Source organism: Pholcus phalangioides, unplaced genomic scaffold (assembly GCF_987345545.1).
Source record: "Pholcus phalangioides strain wild (caught in Gottingen) unplaced genomic scaffold, Ppha-v1.0 ptg000029l_1, whole genome shotgun sequence".
Lineage (NCBI taxonomy): Eukaryota > Metazoa > Arthropoda > Arachnida > Araneae > Pholcidae > Pholcus > Pholcus phalangioides.
The window spans coordinates 7,385,027-7,410,134 of NW_028301619.1; the positions used below are offsets into that span (position 1 = coordinate 7,385,027).

The window sequence follows — 25,108 nt, forward strand, 5'->3', positions numbered from 1 at the left end:
GAAATGATGGCTTATCTTAATGGTCCAGGAATATGAAAGCACTTTGAAGGACGTCAATTAAATAATGCGATTATATACTTCAATACATATGTAATGTAATTGGCTGACGCAATACTTATGTGATGAAATATCAAAAATCGAAAAAACTAAATGGCCGATCAAACCTACTAATTTTTTTTTATTAATAACTTAGTCAATTATGTTCTAATTTGATTGAAATTTTCATATACCGCACAAAAAAAATCGCTCACACAAAAAAAGACAGCACAAAAACAGGTTTGAGTGTATATATATGTTCACTGTATGCAATAATTTTTATTTATTTATTTTTTAATCTTTTGAATGAAAATTAAGTGTGGCATGTATACAAAGCTGTGGTATGTAAAAAAGCAGCAGCATTTTTACTAAAACTTTTTTCTCCTGTCATTTTCCTTTGTGCAGCTTATACATTCCAGCAGCTCATTTACTGAAAATTACAAAAACACAAATTTAACACTTTTAATGACAGGAATAAGCAGGTATTTTATATATATATATATATATATATAATACTTACACTAATGTAGGCATCTAAAGCAACAGTGAATCTAAATGCTTGAGGCATTTCACTGGCGCTCATTTTATTGCGATCATAACATGTATCAAGGAAACCATCGTTATCCATTGAAATAACTGTTGATGTTAAAGGACAAATTGTTCCTGCAGCCTTTAAAATAAGTTTGAAATTACTAACACATTAAATAAATTTGGCTAGCAATTTATTTGTTAGCTAAAAATACTATTTACTCATTACTACTACTAAATCAGACATGCAACTCATCCATATTCCTCTCCAGAACAAATTGGTATATGTTGGAACAGGGCCGCAACTGGGAGGGGGGGGGGGAGCAGGCGGGTTTGATGCCCTGGGCGCTGAACCAGAAGGGGGGGGGGCAAATTGCCAAATTCACCCTTTAACTGCTTCTACTACATTACAAGGGGCACCAAAATACCGGCTTGCCCCGGATGACGAAGTATCTAGTTGCGGCCCTGCGTTGCAATGTGAAGTTTCTTTCTGTGTAATGCTTGTTATGTGCAGTGTGCTGCCATCTGACATCAAGTTTTCAAACTATGAGTGAAGTGTAATGATTGAATAATTGTATTGTTGTAGGCCTGCTGCTTGCTGTGGCAAGCCTTTTTAATGGGGAGAAGGCAAGTTTTTTTGGGGATGCATCCGGTATTCTCAGATGATTTAAAAGACGTACTCATGTTAAAAACAATAAGTGGATGAATTTAAAAAAAAAATTATCATGGCATACTTACTCCATATTCTTCAGCAGCATTAACAACTTTCCTGAGTATTTTTTCGTCTACAAAGGGTCTAACTCCATCATGTATGACAACGACATCCCAGTTTTCTATTTATGTACGAAAAATTCCAGATATAATTGCAATATGAGGGTTTTTTTTTTATCCATAGAGATAGGATTAAAAAAAAAACCAGTCTAACTTGGCTAATTTAAAGCACAAGATTGTGAAAAAATTCAAATTGTCAAATTCATTAATATGGGATCCATAAATTGAAAATATAAATCATCATCATTCACACAAGATAGCTGCTGCATTATTTTACTGGTTTGAAAATCAGGATTTATATACAGAACTTGTTCTCAATCTTTGTTAATCGTCTAAAGGTATTGAGATTGGTAAAGAGATTTTACTATCATATACATATTTGAATTTATGCTTCAAAGCATTTTACATATACGTAATCCCTTAAGGATTACTGACAAGATATCTTGTCCAAATGCAAATAGAAGAAATTAATTCCAGCTCCCCTCCCTCTCCCAGTTTTTTCTAACCTCTTTTCTCATCACTGTGAAGCTTTATTGTAATCCTATGAACATAAGTTGTTTTCCCCTCATTCTTTCTATACAAATACAAATACAACGCCACAACAGGCAAATTGCCCAACGAGGTGGCCGACCCAAGAACATCATGGATCCCCGAGCCATTTTTTGGAGGCCCTACCTACTACTGCTACACCACCCCCGCCCCCGCGGAACCCCCAACGAATCGGTACATGCGGGAATGTGCGTGTACGTGTAGTGCAACCTGACGTAAAGTTTGTTTCTGTGTAATGTTTGTTATGTGTAGTGCTGCCATCTGCCACCAGTTTTTTCTAACTATGAGTGAAGTGTTATGATTGAATGATTTATCGTTGTAGGACTGTTGCTCTCTGTGGCGAGACTTTTTAACGGGGAGATCGGCTCGCATTTGCGCCTTGAAGTTGGGAACCACAGAAAACCAACTTCAGCCGACCACCACTGTGGGGTTCGAACCCGGATCCTTGCATCGCGAGTCCGTCACTATAACCACTCGACCACCACAGTGCCTGCTCAGTAATTTCCCCCTACATATAATGCATCTTTCTACTACTATAAGAGAAAAAAGAACACATGGGGAGAGTGAGAAAGAGAGGGTGAAGGAAAAAGAGAAATCTACTATACTCTTTTTCGATTTTTCTATTTCTAACATGTGAACAAGCAAACCAGTTTTTTGAGAATATTTGCCAATACTTCAAATAGAGACTCACAAAATTTGTTGCCAATGCCTGTGAAGGAGTTAATGATGATGAAAATGTTCTGGAGTTTTAATTATAATCAGGCTATAAATGAAAGGAGATATGGGGGATGTCAATCCCCCCCCCCCCCCGCATTAATGACGGAGCCAACTCATCTAATGTATTTTTATGATGTTTGTTCAAAAAGTATCCGACCATAATTCTTTGTGCTTCAAAGATGGGCGTATGTAAATGGAAAATGAAGCATGTTTTGGTAGGCCCTCAACATCTGAAAATGAGATCATTATTGACTAAGTAAGGATTCCGGTAATGCAGGATCATAGGTGTACTCAGAATATTCTTGAGGGGGGGGGGGTTTCAGATTTTTTCCCTTCTGAGGGGTTTACGTTTTTTCCTGCAAAATAACACTATAATCTTGGCTCGGGATGGGGGGTGGTGGTGGTGTTAGAACCCCCTTTGCATACGCCAATGTGCAGGATCATTGAATCATGATAAGAGAAATTGCAGACAAGGCGAGCATTAGCATTGGATCCATTCATTCTATTTTGACTGACGATTTGGTCTTCAAGAGATGCAATGTCAAAGTCATGCTGACTTGTCTTCTTTGATTCCAGTTCAGCATGAGTATGCACAACTATCACCAAGGAGTACTACCAAAAGGTTTTGTGTCGTAATTGGTAGCTCCATCCTGATCAGTGCAGCAGCACTGTTCAAGTTCTTTGCAACATAACCACAGACCGCCCCCCCCACACAAAATAGTCCATAATCTAGTCATTTTTATTACTTTATCATCTTACCTTTGTTTTTCCCCCAGAGATCGATACACAGGATCCCCTCCTCTAGGGGTATAGATATTGTTAGGAAAAAATCAGGATCTGAATTTTTCTTTTGTTGGCGGGGGGTGGGGGTGAAAATAAGAAAATGTAACATAACCATAGACCCCCATGGAATAGTTCTTAATCTAGAAATTTTTATAACTTTCACTTTTTATCAACTCACCTTTGTTTTGCCTCCAGAGATTGACCCATGGGATCGCATACTGCCGATCTTCGTTGATCGCCTTCAATGCTTATGTTTTTAGTGATGCCATATTCAGTATGTCATAGTTGTGCAATAATATTTTATTCCGCATAAATATGCAAATGCAAGTTATCCGTCAAAAAAATATGCTAATGTTACAGTGCCACCAATTCTGATTTGCCACGGCGATGATGGATGATGGGAAGGAATTTCCTTAAATACCAGCAATGTGGTAGGAACGATCTCATTCATTCACTTCATTGCAATTGTTTTAACGTATTTAGTTCTTGACAAGTTCCGTCCTGAGAGTGGCGCACCAAGTCGCATATATTCCATCACCATGTACCGCTGATCCAGTGGCGTGCTTCTGCACCGTTCCAGTCATCAGGCTTCTCATCCTGCTCAGAGTTTCTTCATGTATCTGTCTCTCCTATGAAGTGAGCTTGCTGACAACTGAAACTTGTGTGTGTTGTTCCTGAACTCATTGATTCAGCCTACCTGATGAACCCGCATCGCTAGGAGATGCTTGGACTGCACATTCAGAACAGGAAGTTATAGTTTCCTGTTGTGAAGTTGTGAAAAGTGCCTCGACCGACTGCACTGGCCAGAACAAACCATTTTGTTGAAACTTAAGCGCTAATAACTCTAAACAAAAAAAATTAACATTCTGTGATAATTCAGTTTGAAATGTTTGTGTGAAAATTGAAATTAAATATTTTTTGAATAATTATTTTAAGTGGAAACAAATGCTGTCATTTTTCTTTATTGTCGTTCGCTGATCAAACCATTGTTGGGTAAACAAAAAAATAAACCAGGAATGAACTTGAACGGTACATTTTCCTATCATTTTTTAAAAAATGAAAGTGTGACGCTGCTTACTTACACTTTCTCCCTTATCAGTGATTTGCCAGTGGTTGGCAGCTTCTGCAGACATAAAAAAGGAAGCGCACTAGGATTGCTTACATACATGCACCAAACCATGCCTGCCTAGCTTTATTGGTTCACACATGAAAAATTATGGTAGGATATTTTTTGCACAAATCTCATACATACTTAAATCATCCCACTCCAGGCTTTGAAGTCTATCTCCACGTATGAGAACTATTTGGTTGAAAATAATGGAAGTCACATCAGGTAGCAAGCAATTTCAAATACAGTGGACTCTGCTTATAACATTTTCAAAAAATTGTCATGATAAAACGTAAGTAGGAAAACGCTTTAGATGGGAAATCTCAATGAGAAATAGTGAGAGTTGGGACAAAAGTTTTAATAAGAAGAAAAAGCTCTAAGTGGGAACATTATGCAGATTCCACTGTACTTTTATATTGAACAATGTTAAAATGGGCAATGGTCAGACAATTATATCAGTAGACATTTAAATTTCCTAATTAGCAACTTGGGCCATCAAGATTAAGATGGTAAAAATGTATTGATCTGTTTACACAATATATATTGAATGTTTATCTATATCTGTTTTAAAAAAAGATAATAAAGAATATCAAGTAATAAATAAAAAAAGCAATATCAAATTTCAATTAAATGGCCAAATACAATACATAAAACTTACTATATTCCCTTGATTCTTTTTGCAGATATTTAAATCCTTCTAATATAGATCGATGCCTAGTATGACTGCCTTGTATGAAAGCAAGTTTGTTATAAACTGGAGATATGCCTTCAAAACAACTTCTTAATTCTTTTATTCTGTTCTCAGGTACTACCACTACAACTTTTTGGATCCAATCCAAGCTAAAAATTGATTGCATAAAAATTTGCATTATTATTAGGAGTATTATAACAGAAAAAAAATGGTTATGTGATATGGTTTACTTTTTAATCAAATCATTTTTTCCAGTGATGCTCTTTAACCATTTTAAATAATAGTTGGCATCTTGCGCTACAAAGTAAGCGTCTAGAAATGCAATGGCCTCAATCAATAGAAATCTCTGCCCATCAAGCTAAATTTTAAGCATGGGTAGAAGGAAAAAAATTACTGGGGGTCATTTGAGGTGAATACAGTGGCTAATCAACCAATTTGAGCTGTAAATCATGAATTTTGGCCATGACTACTTCCAATGTATGCGTCGTCTTGATGGAGAGAACAATACACTTTCTTCTTTAAATATAGCCATATTTTTTGTAAATTCTGCTCCCAGCCCACTAAGTAATGATAGGTTGTGTACAATCCCAATAAGTGTTTTAATTTTTTTAGATATTCAATGGGCACATTTCTATGATCATCTAAAAAATTATCACCTTCACAATGTTCTCACCTTCCATGTCAATGAAACCATATGTGTCTTTCTCAGAGCAAATTCATCTTTCTCATGCCACTGTTTTTACTGTTACTTTGTCTCAGGATTGTAGCAGTAGATCCAAGTTTGTCTAAAGTTATGAATTGACACAAAAATCAGACTCATTTTGCTTTGACCACTACAACAGGACATCAAGAGCATTCATTTGAATGCCTTTTTGATATAAAATGAGCAAATGTAGCACCCAAATGCAGAGAGCTTTCACATGTCTAATTGGTCAATATAAGACAAATGCATATTTTTGATATGCCCACAACCTCTGCTATCTCTGTTACCTTGGTTCAGTTGTCATCTACTACTTTACGCACACCATCTCTGGTCATATATCACCATATGACAATTTCCAACCAGAGGAGCTGGATGGGGAATGAAGGCTTCATCTATCAGTGGTCGCCCCAGGATTGGTAGGTAAAGAACTTGCTTCTAAGGTTCTATGCCCGGATTCAAACCCATGGATCTTGATGGTAACCTTCATAGTGGAAGACGAGCATCTTACCCCCGTGCCACTCGGGCAGTTGTCATCCACTGTCATTTGGCAAATGTTTTTAGATGTTATTGCTGGTGATTGTAGTTATTGATGGTTCTAAACTCTCACCATTGGATAAACTAGTGTACAGATACAAGGCCACAACAGGCAAAATCCCCAACATGTTGCTGAGAAAAAGATGCCCATAACAAATATGGATTTCGTAAATTTCTTAAATGTGGCAACCCCCAATTAAAAATGAAATAATAAAAACTATATGTACATGATGAAATATAATACAGTGCTCATTAAAAATATTTATGGTTGTCTTACCTAAGTATGGATAGCATCTTGATTTACCCCGACATTTTTGTTATACAGGGTGTTTCGAAAAGAATCATCCAATTTAAAAAAATCATAACTATTCAACTTTTAATCCATTTTGATCGAATAATGTATAGGGAGAAAGAGGGAAATCTCGAGTTTCACACAATTGCCGACAGGTAGCTCTAACGTTCTTCCTTCGGCCGCCACTTCAGTGTTTATCAAGATGACGATTGCACAACAGAAATTGTTTTGTGTTCTAAGCTTCGCAAAGTGTGAGTCAGTTATTGTTCATCGTGCTTTTCGTCGACAATACCCTGGTGTTGAATTTCCTACCACTCAGAGCATTAGGCGATGGTATCAACAATTCTGAGACATGGGTTGTCTGTGTAAAGGGAAATTCCCAGGCCATCCCTGCATGTCAGACAAAAATGGTGGGCACATCTGACAGAGTTTCGCACGTAGTGTGAATCTCTAAAATTTGTGTGTGTGTAACATTACCTTGGGCCCCGCGAAATAGTCCTAGATCTAGTCATTTTGAAAATTTATTGTCTGCCCTTTAATTCCCCTCAGAGAACCGGTCTGCTGTAGATTTCTGCCGATTGGCCGGTATTGTTTACATATCAGTATTGCCAGATTTCATGTCATAATTGTATTTTTATTCTGAATAGTTATGGAAATAGCACTTGCCTGTCATTATGTGTTAGTTTTCTACCGCAGAAGATCGCGCATCCTGATTCGATGGTGAAACAAGGGATGCTGGGAATCATCCCTTTAAATAGCGGTGGTATGCTGGAAACAGGCGCAAATATACCAAGTCACAAATGTATTGAACTGCTCTTACTAAGGCGTTTTGCCCGGTGAGGTGCGCGCCGGACATCTTCTCTTGCATCATCATGAACCGTTGATTGAGTAGCAAACTTAGGCACGGCTCTGCCTGGTTGCTGATTGCCTCTACCGACATCATGTTCTAATAGTTTGGTGGTTGTCAGATTTCTTCACATGGCTGCTACATTACTGATCGAATTGGATTAGATCGAGTCTGCTAACACGGAAGTTCGTTGGAGATGCCGTTGGTTGGGCGCTCCCCCAATGCTGCGGTGACATCGAGTGATGATTGGGATGAACCTCTTAATTGAATCGTGTGACTCTTGTGATGGTGGTTTGATGGAATGTAACTGGTAAGATCAAAACTTTTTCTAGAAACTCTGTTGTTAAAAAAAAGAACTTTAATGAAGATCTAATATTGATAACCAAGTTTGAGTGAAATATTATTTGTGTGCAATCTGATCTCGGAATGTTCAAATAAATGTTTAAAAAGGGAAAATGTGTTGTTAATTCATTCTTGTCATCTGTGGTGCAATATTGGAATACATAAACATAAAATAATTAATTGAATCTGGGAATGCAACATTCATACGTTGCAACATGTAACTTGCCTCGCTCATGCAATGCATAGTATTGGTGAAGAAATTTGATCATGCTAGTTAAACGTTGACCATCTTGTTTCCAATGTGAAAAAGGTTTATTTTACAGTGAAAATTTTCAAATAGTCAAATTCATACTAAATGAATTCAATAAGAAACTGCTGCATGCATTAAAATTTCATAAACTTTGTTTCACCAAGGGATATTGAAGGGCAGTTGGAGTACATAAGATCAAACTTCAATATTTTGGTTTCTACTATCCATGTCCACAGAAAGAAGACATGGAACTTATTGATGCTCTCTGCTGCATAGATAAAGATAGTGAGTTTTTAGGTGTTGCAAAGGTGGGGTAGGCCAATCTGTTGTAGCAAACATTCAACAAAGTGATAGAAAAAAACAGTGGACTTACTACCCTCAGAAAAGTCCAAAAATTTTGAGATTGAAGAGGAACTAACTGTGAGTGAATCAGTTTTTTCTATTCAAATACACCCCTATAACATCTGTTGATATTGAGAGAAGTTTTTCTCTCGGTATAAGCCTTTACTTGCAGACAATGTGAGATCTTTCAATTTCAAAAACATGAAAAGACATCTGATATTGAAATGTAATGCAGATGCACATTTTGAATTAATCAAACCTTTACAAATATTTGAATGTACATATTTTTTATTCATTAAGTGGATAAATACATTTTCCCAGTACATATTTTTATATTTTTGCTTTCAGATTACATACCCCATTCAAAAATTACAATTTTGTTATTGGGAAAATTTTATTGGTAATTTTTGATTAAATGTAATGTTGAGAGGGGTGGGGGAAAAATGTAAAAAAAATCTGATTCTGTTCTTGAAACATTTTTCTTAGACATAAGTAACTAACATAACTAGTTTTCAGGAACTTTGTACTGTTATTCTGATGTATTTTTGTGAATTTTAGGAATTTCTTTTCGAGTTTTCAAGGTGTTTTTTGAATTTTCAGGGCATTTTTTAGAATTTTTTAGGTCAACAACATCCGGGCCTTGCTTATCCAGGGGTCTGTCCAGACTTTTTGCACAGGGTCCTGTTTTTGTGAAAATGTACCTTATTTTTGTGAAAACGTTCAAAATAGCAGTGAAAGTAATACTAATTAAACAGCAACCTCATTTTCCTATTTTATCTCATTTTTATTATCATTTTCCTAGTTTTTGATGCACTCACAGCTTGTTTGTGTTTCTGGCTATATATATGCTTGTTGACACATCGTGTTGGGTGATCACCAAATTGCACCCCTTGGTCAATCCAGGGTCCCTTATCAAAAAATGTAGAACATATTTTGCAAAGAAAGCCAGATGCAGAAATGCTGTAACATAGCCAACTGTGAAGCTTCTCAAAACGTGCGATGTTCAACAAATTCGGTACTTTTGGACCCATTTTTCTAGCTTCTGTAGATGAAATTTTCTTAAAATCCGGCTCTACCGACGAATTCGTAGCATCTTTCAGCGCTTCCGATAAATCAGCAATGTCTTCCACCGCTTTCGACGAATCAGTAATGTCTTTCGAAGAAACGGAATTGTCTTCCGCCACTTCCGATAAATCGGTCATCTCTTCCGCCGCTTCCGACGAATCGGCAATGTCTTTCGAAGAATCCGAAATGTCTTTCAGCGCTTCTGATAAATCGGTAATGTCTTTAGGCGCCTCCGATAAATCGGTAATGTATCGCGCCGTTTCCAAGGTTTCGACAGCGTGGTTCGAAACCGATGAAGGAAGCAATGTTTCAGTAATTTTTTCCGGGTTAGCACAATTGGAATTATCTGTATCTGACGTCTTTTTGGTGACGTTTTCAGATCCTCGTTTAAAAAACGATGTTATGGAGCTGCATCCCCGAACGTCAGTTGGCCGTATTTTTTTAATGTAGTAATCACTATTCCTTGAATTTCCACCTGTTGGTGGTCGACCACGCTTCATATTAAATTTTCAAAAATGAAAGCGCAATACAGGAAAAAAAACGTGCACAAAAAATCCAATTCTACAATAAACATCAACTACACCGATTTTACGACTAACAAGAGGTTGTGATTCAAAGACCATTTGAGGAGAAGTGCGGGGCTAAAGCGTTTGTATAATGGCATTGGTTGTGCGATAAAATATCGGACGCGGTCAATCCGTGGTCAACCAGCAGGATGTCCTAACAAGAACACTAGAAACAAGGAAAGCCCTCTCAAGATCACGCTCTTTCTCCGATCGCCTTTTCAAGGTCATGTTTTCCGGAATCCAACCAACAACTTCTATAGATAAGATTACTCATCTATGGGGGAGGGGGTGGTGGTGTTGGGCCAACAATGCATGCTTAAAAAAAAAGATCAATGGCTTTCTATTACGACTAGGGTCATAACTGATAAGAATTTTGTCGCACAGCAGTCGCAAAAGTTCGTTTTTTACGACGTAATTTTCATGAAGGGTTCGTTTTCTGGAATTTTGTGATGGATCCGTTTATTATCCTCCAAATTTTGTGAAACATCCTTTTTTTAGCCCCGGAATTTTGTGAAGGGTCCGTTTTTTAGCCCCGGAATTTTGTGAAGGGTCCGTTTTCCGGCTGGACATACCCCTGTTATCACATGCATTAATTAGTGTGTGTGTGTATTTTTTTCCAGCGCCCAAACAGCAGTGGTTAAATTTTCTCAAAATATATGGCTGTTAACCGGCCTCTTAAGTATGGAGAACACAGTTTTCCAGATAACCTTTGCTTTAACATGTACTTACATGTTAACAGCTGTTGGTAAATACTGGAACTAGTTCATAAAATACAAAGGATTCTAAAATGCATAGAACAGATTAGGTTCTAATCAGCCAATTCAATTGATTCTTTGAGTATAGATATTTAATTTTTTGGAATCTGTGACTAATTTCTCGACGTGACAGAAAATACGGATATTCCCTGGCATTCTGGTTTCCCCTCGCTGTTGGCTGTGGGGGAATACAATATTTTTGATCTTAATCTCAAAATAGACCCCTTTTGAGTTTTTAAGTTGATTGTGTTCCCCAAAGCAAAATGTGCCAAAATCTGCGACATACGTCGCAGAACAATTAGCGCTACTGCAGAACAATTTGGAAGAATTTTAAGAAAAGTGCAAAAAAAACATTATTACATGTATGGGGATTTTTACCGCAGAACATTCCCAGTCAGCTGAGGGCTCGTCGCAGAACAGTGCTAAACATTCTGCTTTGGGGATTGTGTTGTTGATTTTGGGTGGTCACAGTTATAAAAAGGTCAAGAGCATTGCCCGCCCCTAGGCTTGGATCTGATGTGGGTCCCCGGTCAGAATTTTCACGGGCCCTTCTCTGTAGTTAACTTATAGTGTGAAAAAGCAAAAAATGATGAGAACTGCCCTGGGCTGGACTCCTGTCAGAGTCGCCCTTGTGGGGCCATGGTCAAGAGCCTCTAGCTAATTGCATAAAGTGAGGGACACCAGTATCATGTTTCAGATCTAAGTGAATTTCTTAATGCCTTATACAACCATAATATTCTTTATGGGCATTGTATAAATATTGATTGTATATAAATATTGTATAATATTTTATCATGTGTATATATATTGTTTACAATTTTTGTGATTGTGTTTTTAATTGGGTTGGTGTATTTTTGAAATATATGACATCCATATTTGTTATGGGCATCTTTTTCTCAGCCACCTCGTTGGGCATCTTGCCTGTTGTGGCGTTGTATTTGTATAAAAAAAATCAAGTGAAATACATATCTTAATAATGTTAAAACTTGAAATGTATATTGCTGTCTTACTTTGAAAATGCTTCCACTGTATATGCAACAAGTGGGTAGCCACGCACAGGTAAAAATTGCTTGGGTATGTCAGAGCCCATTCTTTCCCCCGTACCAGCTGCTGGGATAATGACACACACGTGTTTTACCATTTATATGCATATGGTGCTATATAAAAGAAAAAAAATGTTATTCATCAGAACACATAATTAGGAATTTCATATCAATGTGTTAACCATCAAAGGTATGGTCAACCGGGACAACTTTGCAACTTTTTGCAAAACACTATATTTTGCACCTTGCCAAATTCCTGAACAAACCAATGTTTTCATTGCACAGAAAAGACATTGGATGATAGTCTTTTTGCACATTTTCAGCTTCATTAATTGGTTATAAGTAGAGCCTGGATTATATGCAAATGCATATGCATTTGCATATAATTTTCAGGGCATTTTTTAGAATTTTTTAGGTCAACAACATCCGGGCCTTGCTTATCATATGCATTAATTAGTGTGTGTGTGTTTTTTTCCAGCGCCCAAACAGCAGTGGTTAAATTTTGCAAATGCATATGCATATTTTGGCTTTTTTTTAGCATTAATGCATATAAACGCAGAAAATCAAAGAATTTTCAGTATAAGTGCATATTTTTGAAGGTTTATTTAAGCTCACTTAATTTTTTTCATAATTTTTCAAATAAATATTGTTCATAATATTTTCATCCCATCAGTTTTTTTTCCAGCAGGTGAAATTTAGTGAATTAACACATATTTATAAAGTATTTTACGAGTTTAATATTATTTAATGAGTTTATTATTATCAACCATTTTATTGTAAGTCTATTTCTGCAGATATATCAAAGGGTTAAATGTTTTTTTAGAAATTGTGTCGAAATTCTATTGTTACTGGTATTTTCGTTATTGAGCAGCTACAACTAACTGAAAATTAAAAAATGCCTGAATAAAAAATATGTAAAAGTTCTTTGCATATGCGATATATATATATAAGGGGATATTTTTTTTTGTAATTGAATACATATGCACTAAGAAATAGAAGATACATTTTAAAAACACATTTGTTTTTTTGCATTGATTTTTTTTAATGCATATTTTCTTTTTTTTGTACATATTTCAGAATTTTTGACTTTTTCAAGATTTATAGTGCATATTCTGGGGTGTTTAATGCATATTTTGGCATTTTAAGTGCATATTTTTAGAGCATATTTTGCCACTTTTTTTATCAGCATCAGTCTTTATCAGCATTTTTTTGTTTTCGACTCATAAAATAGGAGTTTTTGGTTGTCTACAAAAGTGTCTCACCCTGCCCATTCATTGAAAGGTAAGTAAAAACTACTTGTTTTGTTTGATACAGCACTTTTAGATGCAAATTTTATGTTGCATTTAGGTTTAATAATATAATTTGTCAATGTTGTACCAGGAAGCATGGTGAAAATGGGGCAACTTTGCTAACCTAGAATTTTGTAATTTTCACAAATTCGTACATACTTTTTTTAAATCATTCATTTTTCGTGTTCCTTTTAGAAGTCCTTCAGATGCCAAGATGAATTAGTACCAAGTTGGGAGGCTGCAGGTATCAAAATTATGATGATACTATGCTGCAGCTAGAGCCCACAAAAGAAAAGAACACAAAGAATTGATGTGGCAAAAGGAGAAGCCATTGACGAATTACACTTGATGCAGAAGGACAAATCCCTTCCGAGTACCTGTACAACAAATCGAATTGGGGGAACTTGCAAAAAAGAAGAACAATCAGAGGAATGACCACAGCAGTGATGAATCTGACTGTGAATTTTTTTTTTCTTTACATGGCACATCTGAATCAGATGAAATGTGGCTCAAGAGATCGATGGTGTGGCTCTTAAAGAACTACAGCTTGGAATGTTTGTTGTGGTTAAGTTCTTGGCAAAAAAAAGTATCACACATTTTGTTGGTATCAATTACATTTAGGCAAGGAGTTTGAGTTGTTATATCTTCGTACGACAGACAGAGGGAAGATCTTTTACGTACCAAATGTACCTCACAAAGCCTAACTCAATGTACAAGACATCGAGTACATATAATTGACCTTCCTTATAATGAAAACCGTGATAATAAATTTACCTTTTATGACAAAAATGTCAAAATTTTCTTTCAACATTGAAGTTTGTGAATTATAAACCTACCAATTTTAATGTTTTGAATATATCTGTGTACTTTTTTTTAGAATAAAAAGTTACTACTGATGTGTGTGTGTGTAAGGTGTTTTCATAGTTTAAAAAAATCTTAGTTAAAATCTTCATAGTTCTGTTTCTGGTGTTTTTTTTTGATGATTTCCACTGGTCTGAACACAGTTAGCAAAGATGCCCTATTTCCAGGATAGCTTTGCCAATGATCTAGTTTTAAATTTTTTATGGTAAAAAGTTTTAAAAGAACTTTTAAAACTTTTATGGTAATAAAGTTTTTATGATTTTTTAAAAGTATAAATGCTTACTCAAGTTGTCATGTTTCCACAGATTGTAAAATTAAAGACGAAGGCTAATGGTTTATATATCTAATGGTTTGAACATTTTCATATATTATTGATTGACAAACCAGTTGAAAGAAAAAAAAAATGTGGCAAAGCTGTCCTGGTTGATGGTAACAAATATAACTTTTGTTAACAATAACCATTGTTCCTGAAGCATCCAAATACAGAATATTCAAATACATAGCCCTTTGTACCTCATTACAATGCAGAATCTGGATATTTTGGTCCTTTTATTAGAAACTCTGATAAAAAAGCTTAACTGACATTAGAACCTAGATGAAGTTGTCAGTTCCATCATGCTTTTGATATCTTGCTTTTCTAGCATCCACTCAACAATTCAATTTTTGTACTTACTCTTGAAAATCATAGTACCAGATTACATTTACCCTAACATTTTCATTTCTCAGGCAGGGATCTGGGGGGGGGGGGGCAATCACTCCTCCCAACAGCAGAATAATATGGGGGGGGGAATTTTTGTCCCATAAAATACAGAATGATCCAATGAACCTACAAAATAAACTGGCCCTTCTAAAGCATTTTCCAGAATCCACATCTGGCCCCTCTATGGACCTGAAGTCATCTATTCTGTGGCCCAATAGTCTCTAAACCACCAGTTTGCTCCCCACAAAGGTAGGCGTTGTGTATGATCTTGTGCCTAGTCTGCATATGGGTCCCTAGTGATTATTACTATTTTCCTCTTTTCAGAGAATATTTATCAAACACCTGATTTCATTCTGACAATCACATATCACAGCTGCTGCCAAAATATGACTGCAATAATAGGGACATGTTTCTTTCGATTGGAAAAGTTGGTTTTAAATTAAATGAATAATCTAAATTGACAAGGAAATTATGAAGAAAATGCAGTGATCTTCCTCTTACATACTCTCTAATATATCTATTTTTTCTGTTATAAGATCATTTTCTTTTCTCTTGGCCAAGAGATATAGTAATTGTATATAGATATAGTATAGTAAATATTGATATTTATTTTTCATTTATGACATTCTCATGCTGCTTATTTTGTGACATACTTCTCAGTTATGATTTAGTCTAAGATGTTATATTTTTAATCATGTTTTCATATTTATAGACTAGGATGTTATATCTTTTAATCTCGATCCTACATGCTTTTGGATGATTTTTGTCACCAAACAAAAAAATTGCCACCACACCACCAAAAAGATATTATAAGCATCCCTCGCTTTACATGATTAATTGGTTCCACAAAATAATCTTATAAGATGAAGTTGCAGAAAGTCAATTAAATCAAATATGGATAAGATAGGGGTTTATTCAGAAGGATAAGAAAAAAATAAATCTAACTTCCAGCAGCAAACTAATTTTTTTGAATGTGAGAATTAATTATTAAAACTCATAAATTTTTAGGCTACATGAATAAATTTATTAATATTCTTGTCTTGACTACTTCATATTGATTCTAGTGTGAGTGTGGATGTTTTCTTCTTTGCAGAGTCTGATATGACAGCTCTAATTTTTTTAATGAAAGCAGCCGAGATTCAGCTGACAACCAGCATTCTCATTCTTTATTTCTTTATAAAAACTTTAGAAGCAGAGAATTCTGACAATCCCTAGCAAATACGACTATTCTAGGTTCATTAGGTTTTTCTCCAATTAGAGATTATGATACTGATTGGCAATTCTGATGGCATTGTTGATGTGTTACCAAAACATGCTCATTAACAGGATCCGGTGAGATGAATTTGAATATTTCTTCCACATCAACAAATCCAACAGATTTTGTAATTCTAATGCCATACCTTTAATTTGCAAGCCCATTTTCAGGATTAAAACCGAACTACAGACACTCTCATGGGTCACAATTTCTAAAATGAACTTCTTGAAATTGTATTATAACGAAATCGTGGAAAGTGAAACTGTATAAAGCGTGGGATACTTGTTATAGCTGTTCCATGGGTTCTCTTTGAAGGTTCTTTTGCACTCACACACCTCATGGTAATATTCTGTTATCCATCATTACGCTATCCAGTGGAGCTTATCAGTACCAACTTGCTCCATGGTTGCTAGGAATTTGACATAATGGGGACAGGGATAAGAAGTTGCAACCAACAGCAAGGCATCTTAAAAAGTTGGCACATTTTTCATTGCTAGAGACTGCATTTTGAGTTCACCCACTCATTTCAGCCAGGACAGACGGCAACAAAAATAGTCTTTAATTTTAAGTTACTTAAAAAGTTCCAAATGTCATCAGATAATATTACAATCACAGAGCATACAGTATATTAATATGATTTCGATGAAGAAATATTTTCCTACATTTAAAAAATGAAGCCAATATCTATATTTTCTTTTAGTACTTGCATATATATCAGTTTTCATATTATACATTTCATGTATTTTAAGTGTATTTTTTCCTTCATTTTCACTTATAGGTTTATCTCACATATGCATCTTTTTTTCTTGTTCTTTTGCATAGACATACGAGTGTGAGCGCTGTTTTTTTTCTTATAATAAACACCTCATATTTATTTGTAATCTGACGCGTCCTTTTCATTATTAGGCATTTTATGTTGTTTTTTATCAACCGTATTTATCGTAGTATACAGTTTTGACTTGGTGAAGGGGGGGGGGGGGGAAGGTGTTGCTTCCCTTATTTTAGGCGTTTGTCATGACAAACTTTTAAAATAGCCTCAAGTCAGTTCAAGTCAGGTCTTGTTTGGTATTATTTCTATTGAACACAGGTTTCCGCTTAATGAAGGTTCAATTGACCTAATGTGTAAAATTGCTTTGGTGGGGCATGAAGGCCCATGGCCTAAAAAAAGTTGGGAACCACTGGTGTAAAATTATGTAACGATCTTGTATGTAATGGAAATAAAATAAATTAACTGAAAATAAAGTGAAGGATTTAAGTAAGTATATATATATATATATATATATATATATATATATATATATATATATATATATATATATATATATATATATATAGATAAAATGAATTTAAAAATTTAAATACAGATAAAATATATATAAAGTAATGTATATTATTTATTCTATATAGGCTAATTACAAAAAATTTTGATTTTCATAGCATTTCTGTATAAAATTTGACCCCACACTGTTTGTCTGAATTAACAACATTTACATTCATTTGACTTTCTCTTAAATTTTCAATGTCAGGTCCATTTTTTACATTGTTGTCTATGTCCATAAGCCTTAGCAGTAGGGCCGTAACTAGGATTTTTGTAGGGGGGCAACATGATTTGTTTGCCCCGACCAATATAAAATTTGATGATTTTAAAAGTGTTTTTATTCCCATCTAGAATTTCCCATCCCCTAAATTTAGCCACACGGGCTTGTCCCCTTTGCCTCTCTCTAATTCCGGCCCTGTTCAGAATTGTGATCACAGAAAGCGGCTTGCATACAATTTTGTAAGTACATATCATTTGGAAATCCAACCCTTACACTGATTTCTCCCATAGAATAGCCTGCTTTTCCGAAAAAATTTTGCTACCATTTCAGAAAGCAACTGCTCCACTAAATACGGCTTCTTAAAACAGCATCCACAGCATCAAGTACGGAAACGGTTTTTCTAATCTAAGGGTGGATGATGTAGAACTCACACTACCAATCAAGGATTACATAAATTTCGATACAGCGCTTTAACATTTTGTATGATTCTTTAGTCGTGAAACAGTGGAAAGTGTTTGTGTGAAATTTTCAGTTAAGAGCATAAACTTTTCCTTTCCGTTTTTGCATAAGACAAGTTTCATTTAATCTAGGTTTTTCATTGTGCATTTTGGCAATGAAATCACATGACAAAGATTTTTTTCTGTTGAAGACGGGTTTCTTCTTAGTACAGGTTACGTGTAAGACAGGTTTTACTGTATTTATATTTTTGTGTCTAATTCAAGCTCATTTGTTTTGCCTATTTTATCCTTAACCAGTCAACTGTCCAATTAATTTCTCCGAGCGTTACCCGCAGGGCCGACTTTTTTTGAAGATATGCACGCTTTTCCCCATTTTTTTTTCCTTTTCTTGAAAGTTTGAAATATTAAAATATTTTTATAGCATGTTTTTATAGCTCGAATGTGTTGAGACATAATATGACACCCCAAAAGTGGGGGGGGGGTCATAATGTCCTGTGACTAGAAGAAATGCTGTTGATGGATTTATGTGGAACCACAGTAGTTAAACCTTTGCTAACAGATATATGAGTAATAAAATAGATGCATCTTCGCAAGGGAATCGGAAAAAAAAAGCGATAGCGATGCAGCTTTGCAAAACATGACAAAGATAATAGTAATAATAATCTCAGACCTTGAAATATAATTGTTCAACTGCATCTAGTGATGAGATAATAAAGTAGAAGGATGGCAGCACATGTATGACAAATTATTTCGTCATATTTATGTGAAAACGGCCAAAAAATCTGAGCGTCGGCAAATGCCGTCATAGGCACCACCATTAGGTATGGCAACGATGGCAATTGTCATCGTAACAACTTGATTGGTTAAGTCCCATGCACTATTACAGCGTTTTCAAAAGTGGACAATATCGCCCTCTTGGGGGGGGGGGCAATGGAACGGTCCAGGAAGGTGATAGAAGCTATGGGTATAACATGGGACACTATGGGTTTTCTCTTGAGATGGGGGCAGTGAGGGAAAAAAATTTCTGAAGAAGGGGGCGATGGAGCAAAAAGTTTGGAAAGTTTGAAATCATGCTCTGTATATACCCAATATATAATACCCATAAATATTCTGACGATGGACTTGAACTATCCAAACAATGGATCGTTATTGATGGACGTTAACTATCAAAATAAATAAAAAATTATAGAAAATTATGTGAAAGAATCACGTTATTTAATTGGAAAAGTTGATAGAAATCACTTTGTTTTAGGCTTTTTTATAATATAACTATGTTTTGTATAATTGGGGTATGATGCCATTAATGATATCATAGAAACAAAACTTAATGAGGCTTTCTGGATCACATGCAGGACCGCAACTAGGGGGGAGCAGGCAGGTCTCGTGCCCCAAGTGCTAGACCCGACGGGGCACAAATTTTATTCTGAAACCTCTTCTTCAACATTACGGGGGGGGGGGGGGCATCAAAATGTGCGCTTGCCCCGGGTGAAAAAGCACCTAGTTGCGGCCCTGATCACGTGATATTTCCCTCTTTCTTGAGGGACATACAAGGTAACCAATATGGCGACTTCCTGCTCGATTTATCAAACAAATCTAAATTAAAGAAACGTAAAAATGAATCTTATTTTCTTTTTGATGGGCTCTAGATATTTCAAAAATTTTCTTGAAGTTCAAGTTTTTAATACTGCTTTTGCTTCAAAAGATGCTTGAATAAAGCTGCGGAATTTCTTCAATGTAATTTATGGGCCCATAATTAATTTCAAAACATCCTAAACCATATATATTGATGCAGTTGTATAAGACAATACGGAGACATTAATTTTTATTTTCGTACTTGAAAAGGTGTAAATAAAAAGTTGAAATGAATGTTATTGCATCAATACCCAATTCAAAACTAGGTCTAGCTAATTACTTCATATTTAATTTTCTGGGCTTCGTATCTCTAAGTTAATATTTCAAAAATGCGGAATTCAATTCAATTTTTAAAATCCTTGATGTGGCGGAAAACCCCACCAAATTTCCGCATTTCTACGGTTAAGTCGGCAATTTTAAGATTGATTTCTATGGGGATCATCCTGTGCTTGTCCTTCAAAGTGATGCTGATTATGCTTATTGCGTTTATTCGAAAAGCGTCATCAAAAGAGCTTTTTTGAAAAATAAATAATTTGCGAAATGCAAAGATTTCGGAAGTAAAAAAATCTTGAAAATTTCTACCTGGAATTTGATAAAATGACAGTTTTTCAAAATGAAGCAATCTGAGCTGCTTTTAGATGCTACGACTCTCCGTCTCCGTCCGTTACTTCTAATCAATCTGACTAAACGTCCTGTTTTAAACAGGTAAAATCGTTATACCCAAACTGACCATAATTTCTCGAGAAAAATATGTGAAATTCGGTTCTCAAATACGGGACCACCAGGCGCCAAAATTTATGCAAGATATACGGAAGATTGGATGTTGTGAAGATATTTATTATTTGAGATGCTAATTTTTTAAGGAAGGAAAAAACTCATCTCTGCCTCTACCGGGTCCCTCGATTGCCGGACGAGTGCTCTGACCACTAAGCTACAGAAGAGATAGAGATTTTCCTTCGCTAGAGCGTATATGTGCCGAACGGAACCGTGCAATGGACGGTGAACCGATCAGCTAATAGCTCATGGACGACGAGCCACCAGATGGCTATATATATGACAAGCCTTCCTTTCCTTCCTTAAAAAATTAACATCTCAAATAATAAATGTCTTCACAACATCCAGTCTTCCGTATATCTTGTATTAACAAGTGGAGAGCGACATTCTTGTCATATAAGATATACGGAAGACTGGATGTTGTGAAGATATTTATTATTTGAGATGTTAATTTTTTAAGGAAGGAAAGGAAGGCTTGTCGTCCATGAGCTATTAGCTGATCGGTTCACCGTCCATTGCACGGTTCCGTTTGGCACATATACGCTCTAGCGAAGGAAAATCTCTATCTCCTCTGTAGCTTAGTGGTCAGAGCACTCGTCCGGCAATCGAGGGACCCGGGTTCGACTCCCGGTAGAGGCAGAGATGAGGTTTTTTCCTTCCTTAAAAAAAAATTAACATCTCAAATAATAAATATCTTCACAACATCCAGTCTTCCGTATATCTTGTATTAACAAGTGGAGAGCGACATTCTTGTCATATATATAGCCAAAATTTATGCCTATATTATTTATTCATCATCCAACAACCACTGAGCTATAAGGATGCCGCTGTGGTGGTCGAGTGGTTATAGTGACGGACTCGCGATGCGAGGATCCGGGTTCGAACCCCACAGTGGTGGTCGGTTGAAGTTGGTTTTCTGTGGTTCCCAACTTCAAGGCGCAAATGCGAGCCGATCTCCCCCTTAAAAAGTCTCGCCACAGAGAGCAACAGTCCTACAACGATAAATCATTCAATCATAACACTTCACTCATAGTTAGAAAAACTGGTGGCAGATGGCAGCACTACACATAACAAGCATTACAGAGAAACAACAAAACTTCACGTCAGGTTTCACTACGCGTACACGCACATTCCCGCATGTACCGATTCGTTGGGGGGTGTGGTGTAGTTAGTAGTAGGTAGGGCCTCCAAAAAATGGCTCGGTGATCCATGATGTTCTCAAGTCAGCCACCTCGTTGGGTAATTTGCCTGTTGTGGCGTTGTATTTGTATAGAAAGTATACTTATAGCTCAGTGCCAACAACAGAAAATATCCAGTTACAGTTGGAGAGATTAAAAAAAGTAAAATAAATAATTATGGCAAAATTTTTCAAAAACACGCCAAAAAAATAGCTGTTTTAAGATCCCCCTTCTTCAAGTTCCGAAAGATTTTCAAAATATGTTCGCTTGTGGTGATTCGATAATTCCGAATATATTGTTTCGCAAAAATGGATTCAACTTTACTTTTTCGTGCCGTCCAATTTAATGAAATCAATGATGGAACACATCTTTGAAACTGCATATACGGGGTTTTTTTTACATTTCCGGGCGCTTGAAAAATTTCTGGAACACAATCTCAATCTTAAAGAATTACGAGGGCTATTAACAACTAAAGGCTCTTACCCTACGACAGTGTTTCTCAAAGTGTGCGTCGCGGCTTCTAGGGAAGTCGTTAACCTTTGTTAAAAGCATCCTGGCGATATTCATTTGTGTGCCTATTTATGCTTTGAAGTTATTAAAAAAAATTTTGTTTAACGGAAATATCCGTTAAACCAGGGATTCTCAAACTTTGCACCGCTGCGCCTTGGTGCGCCTTTATCCTTTGTCAGGGGTGCCCATGGCCCCCACATGGGGGGGGGCTGACAGGGCTCCAGCCCTGGGGCCCGGGAGTCAGGGGGGGGTTCCCGTGGAAAGAACTTTTTGATTTTCTTTCTTTCAGATATATCCCATAGGAAAATAGACAGGACTCTTTAATATCAATCATATCAATTTGTACTCGTATGGACGGATATCTTGAACTACGTACCTTAGACCTCATTGAAATTTTTTTTAACTATACACATGTACAAGTAAACGAAAAAAAACCCTCCCGGAAACGAAGAAAAGAACATTGTACAAGGGCCCCCCCCCCGGCTCTCATGGCAGTCGTTCTCCTAGGAAGGAAGAAAAGGCATTGTGATGGTCATGGCTACTGAGACGTCAAGAACACCAGCATTTTGTGTGTCCTCAGGGCTATAGCCACTAGAATAAGGGAGGCCACTAGAATAATCCTTATCTAGCCGTCTAGCGTGTGTAGGGACCTACAGGGCTACCGCGCGACCCCTGCTGTTTCAGTTCGTAGAAGGCCATAATGTCTCGATAGAATGAAAATTGGAGTAAACAGACGTCGTATTCCACAATGAAATTGCCTCTGGGTGCCGATAAAGCGCATGAACCCCCCCCCCCCAACATCCTGGAACAGGGGCCCGTAGGCTGCGCTCTTCAGCAGACCCCCCTCTATAGTGAACTAATACTGTGGAGAAAAGACAAAAAATGACAAGAATGGTCAAGGCTCCAGGCCTGAAACTCCGCCAGCCCCACTCTCGTGGGCGGGTTACGATATCGAGACAGCTTTGCTGCAAGCTTTTGTATAAAGTGGTTCCCGCATTACTTTTTCCTCCTTGGGTCCTGCGACTCTCTCTGGTGCCAACTCTTATTACTGATACTCATCGAGATTTCTCATTTAAAGCGTTTTCCCGCAAAAAGTATTGTACGAAATGGCTGTAATGACGTGTGTACTGAATCACGTGATTTCACTCACGGTCCCTCTAGTAACCCCCTCCCTCTCCCAGTCCAAACAAATCAAGGGGTTTTTTCCTTGCTTCTGAAAAAAAAGGCTACATTCCGCATCGGCCTTTTTTATTCGCTGTACTGTCTTGAGGACACATCTCCCCCTCAAAACAGACAATATTGTTGAACACAAAAATATTTACGGTTCGCGTCTGCAAAAATACAGTTGTTCGAAATCTTCTAGTAAAATAGTTGAACTAGTTTGTTAAGGATTAATAAAGGATTAATTTTTTTCCCACGTGGATGAATCTTACGGTTCTAGCCCAAAAGAACGGTAAGCAAAACTAAAAATTTGAATTTTTGTTAAATTTTTATTTTGAGCATTAAGAGTTAACTATAATAAATCTATGTCAGAAGAGTTTGGCCCTGCATCGAGGCCAGTTGCGATGTTTGTTGAATTGCGTTTCATAAAGTTTAAAAACGATTATTTTTAATAGGGCGTATCTACAAATTACAGAGTAACCTCGTTCATACGTCACTCAGTTATACGACTTTCATGTTTATACGACGTTTAACTTTGGTAGCAATTGGTAACAATACATTTTAAACAACAATACAACAAATACATTTTAATGTTAAAATATTTCATTCATTTATTTAACAAAAAACCTCAACTATTCGACGTTTTGACTTCGACTCAAACTCCGAAACTTTTTAACAAAAGAAAAACGTAATTTTTATATCCACACATCAAATGCGCAGAAAATTTTTGTATACAGTGAAAAAGCGTTGCTGCAACAGTTCTAGCATATTGTCACCGCAAAAGACATAAATTTTAGGGTGATTGCTGACGTATACGAAAATTGCCAGTGAGATGGCTGATGGCCATTTTGAGTGGACAGTTAGGTTATTTGTTTATTGCCTCTTTCTGAGAATACGCAGATGTGGAGAGTCCCGAAGAAATGGGTTTCAATTGTTTTGACGGCCATATGACCTTCCAGAATTTTTTCTCTCCCTATGTTTTCAACGTTATCCCAAGAGGGTGAGAAAGTCTACTGTAAGCATTTGGGGGGTACATGTCTGCCGAAAATAGGTACACATGCACAGTAAGTTCTTTCGATTATTTCCTGTAGAATTTTCTTTCGATGTGGTGCTTTGCTTGCTGACAGGGCCGTCTTAAGTCCATCATGGGCCTCCGGGCCAATTGATTTTTCCGAGGCCCAACCTAGAGAATTATCGAAAATTTCAATTACTTCCCATTTTTGTGAGGCCCCCGGGCCGTGCTCGGGTGGGTCCATGCGTTCAGACGGCACTGCTTGCTGACTGTGTCAAATACGTCGTTCGTAATGTCGGAAAAGCAAAAAACGCTGTCTCTAAAAAAACTGGAAATTTTGGAAGAATTCAACAAGAATTTTAAATTGATAACGAAAGTTCATCTTGCAAACAGGCCCGTCATTTAGGGGGGGGAGGACAAAAGCCCCCCCCCCGGCTTTTGAAAATACTCTAAAAATGGTATATATATATATATTGATGATATGATGGGTGATTATAAAAAAACTATCCCGACATATGGGCCCCTAACTATCATACCATTCACAGAAACTGAATGAAATTTTGGCATAAGGTATTTTGAGGTATGCGCTCAAGAATGATATGGAAAACAACAGTGTCACTCTAACAGTTAGGATTACAGTGAGAAAATTTCGAAAATATCAAATGGCAACACCAAGTTTTTTGTATTGGAATGCGATCTCCATACTGAAAAACACTAAATAGCGTTGGAATGGCACCTGTAGCACGAAAATCCCCGGAGCTAGGCAAGGAAAAAGTAAAAAGGACTTTGCCGTGCACCAGAGCATTAATGTTCGTTTC

General features: G+C 36.6%; 1 protein-coding gene and 1 long non-coding RNA gene across 6 annotated transcripts in view; one reads left to right on the forward strand and one right to left on the reverse strand.

The window, feature by feature from the left end:
* The window catches only part of LOC149067637 (D-ribitol-5-phosphate cytidylyltransferase-like), a 39,091-nt gene extending 18,778 nt beyond the window's left edge, over positions 1 to 20,313 (reverse strand). For 4 of the 5 annotated variants that reach the window (XM_089252549.1, XM_089252548.1, XM_089252547.1 and 1 more), the window contains exons 1-5: positions 20,238 to 20,313; positions 11,890 to 12,036; positions 5,151 to 5,332; positions 1,303 to 1,397; positions 557 to 706 (exon numbers count right to left, since the gene is read on the reverse strand). In XM_089252549.1, coding sequence (XP_089108675.1) covers positions 557 to 706; positions 1,303 to 1,397; positions 5,151 to 5,332; positions 11,890 to 12,020 — 558 coding nt within the window. In that variant the 5' untranslated portion in view covers positions 12,021 to 12,036; positions 20,238 to 20,313. The remainder of the gene's footprint in view (positions 1 to 556; positions 707 to 1,302; positions 1,398 to 5,150; positions 5,333 to 11,889; positions 12,037 to 20,237) is intronic. The other variant, XM_089252550.1, reaches the window with a different exon arrangement.
* LOC149067638 (uncharacterized) lies at positions 10,309 to 13,998 on the forward strand. Its single transcript, XR_016195338.1, has 3 exons — positions 10,309 to 10,551; positions 13,154 to 13,203; positions 13,407 to 13,998. It is a non-coding gene; the product is annotated as an uncharacterized LOC149067638 (long non-coding RNA).
* Positions 20,314 to 25,108: the final 4,795 nt, after the last annotated feature.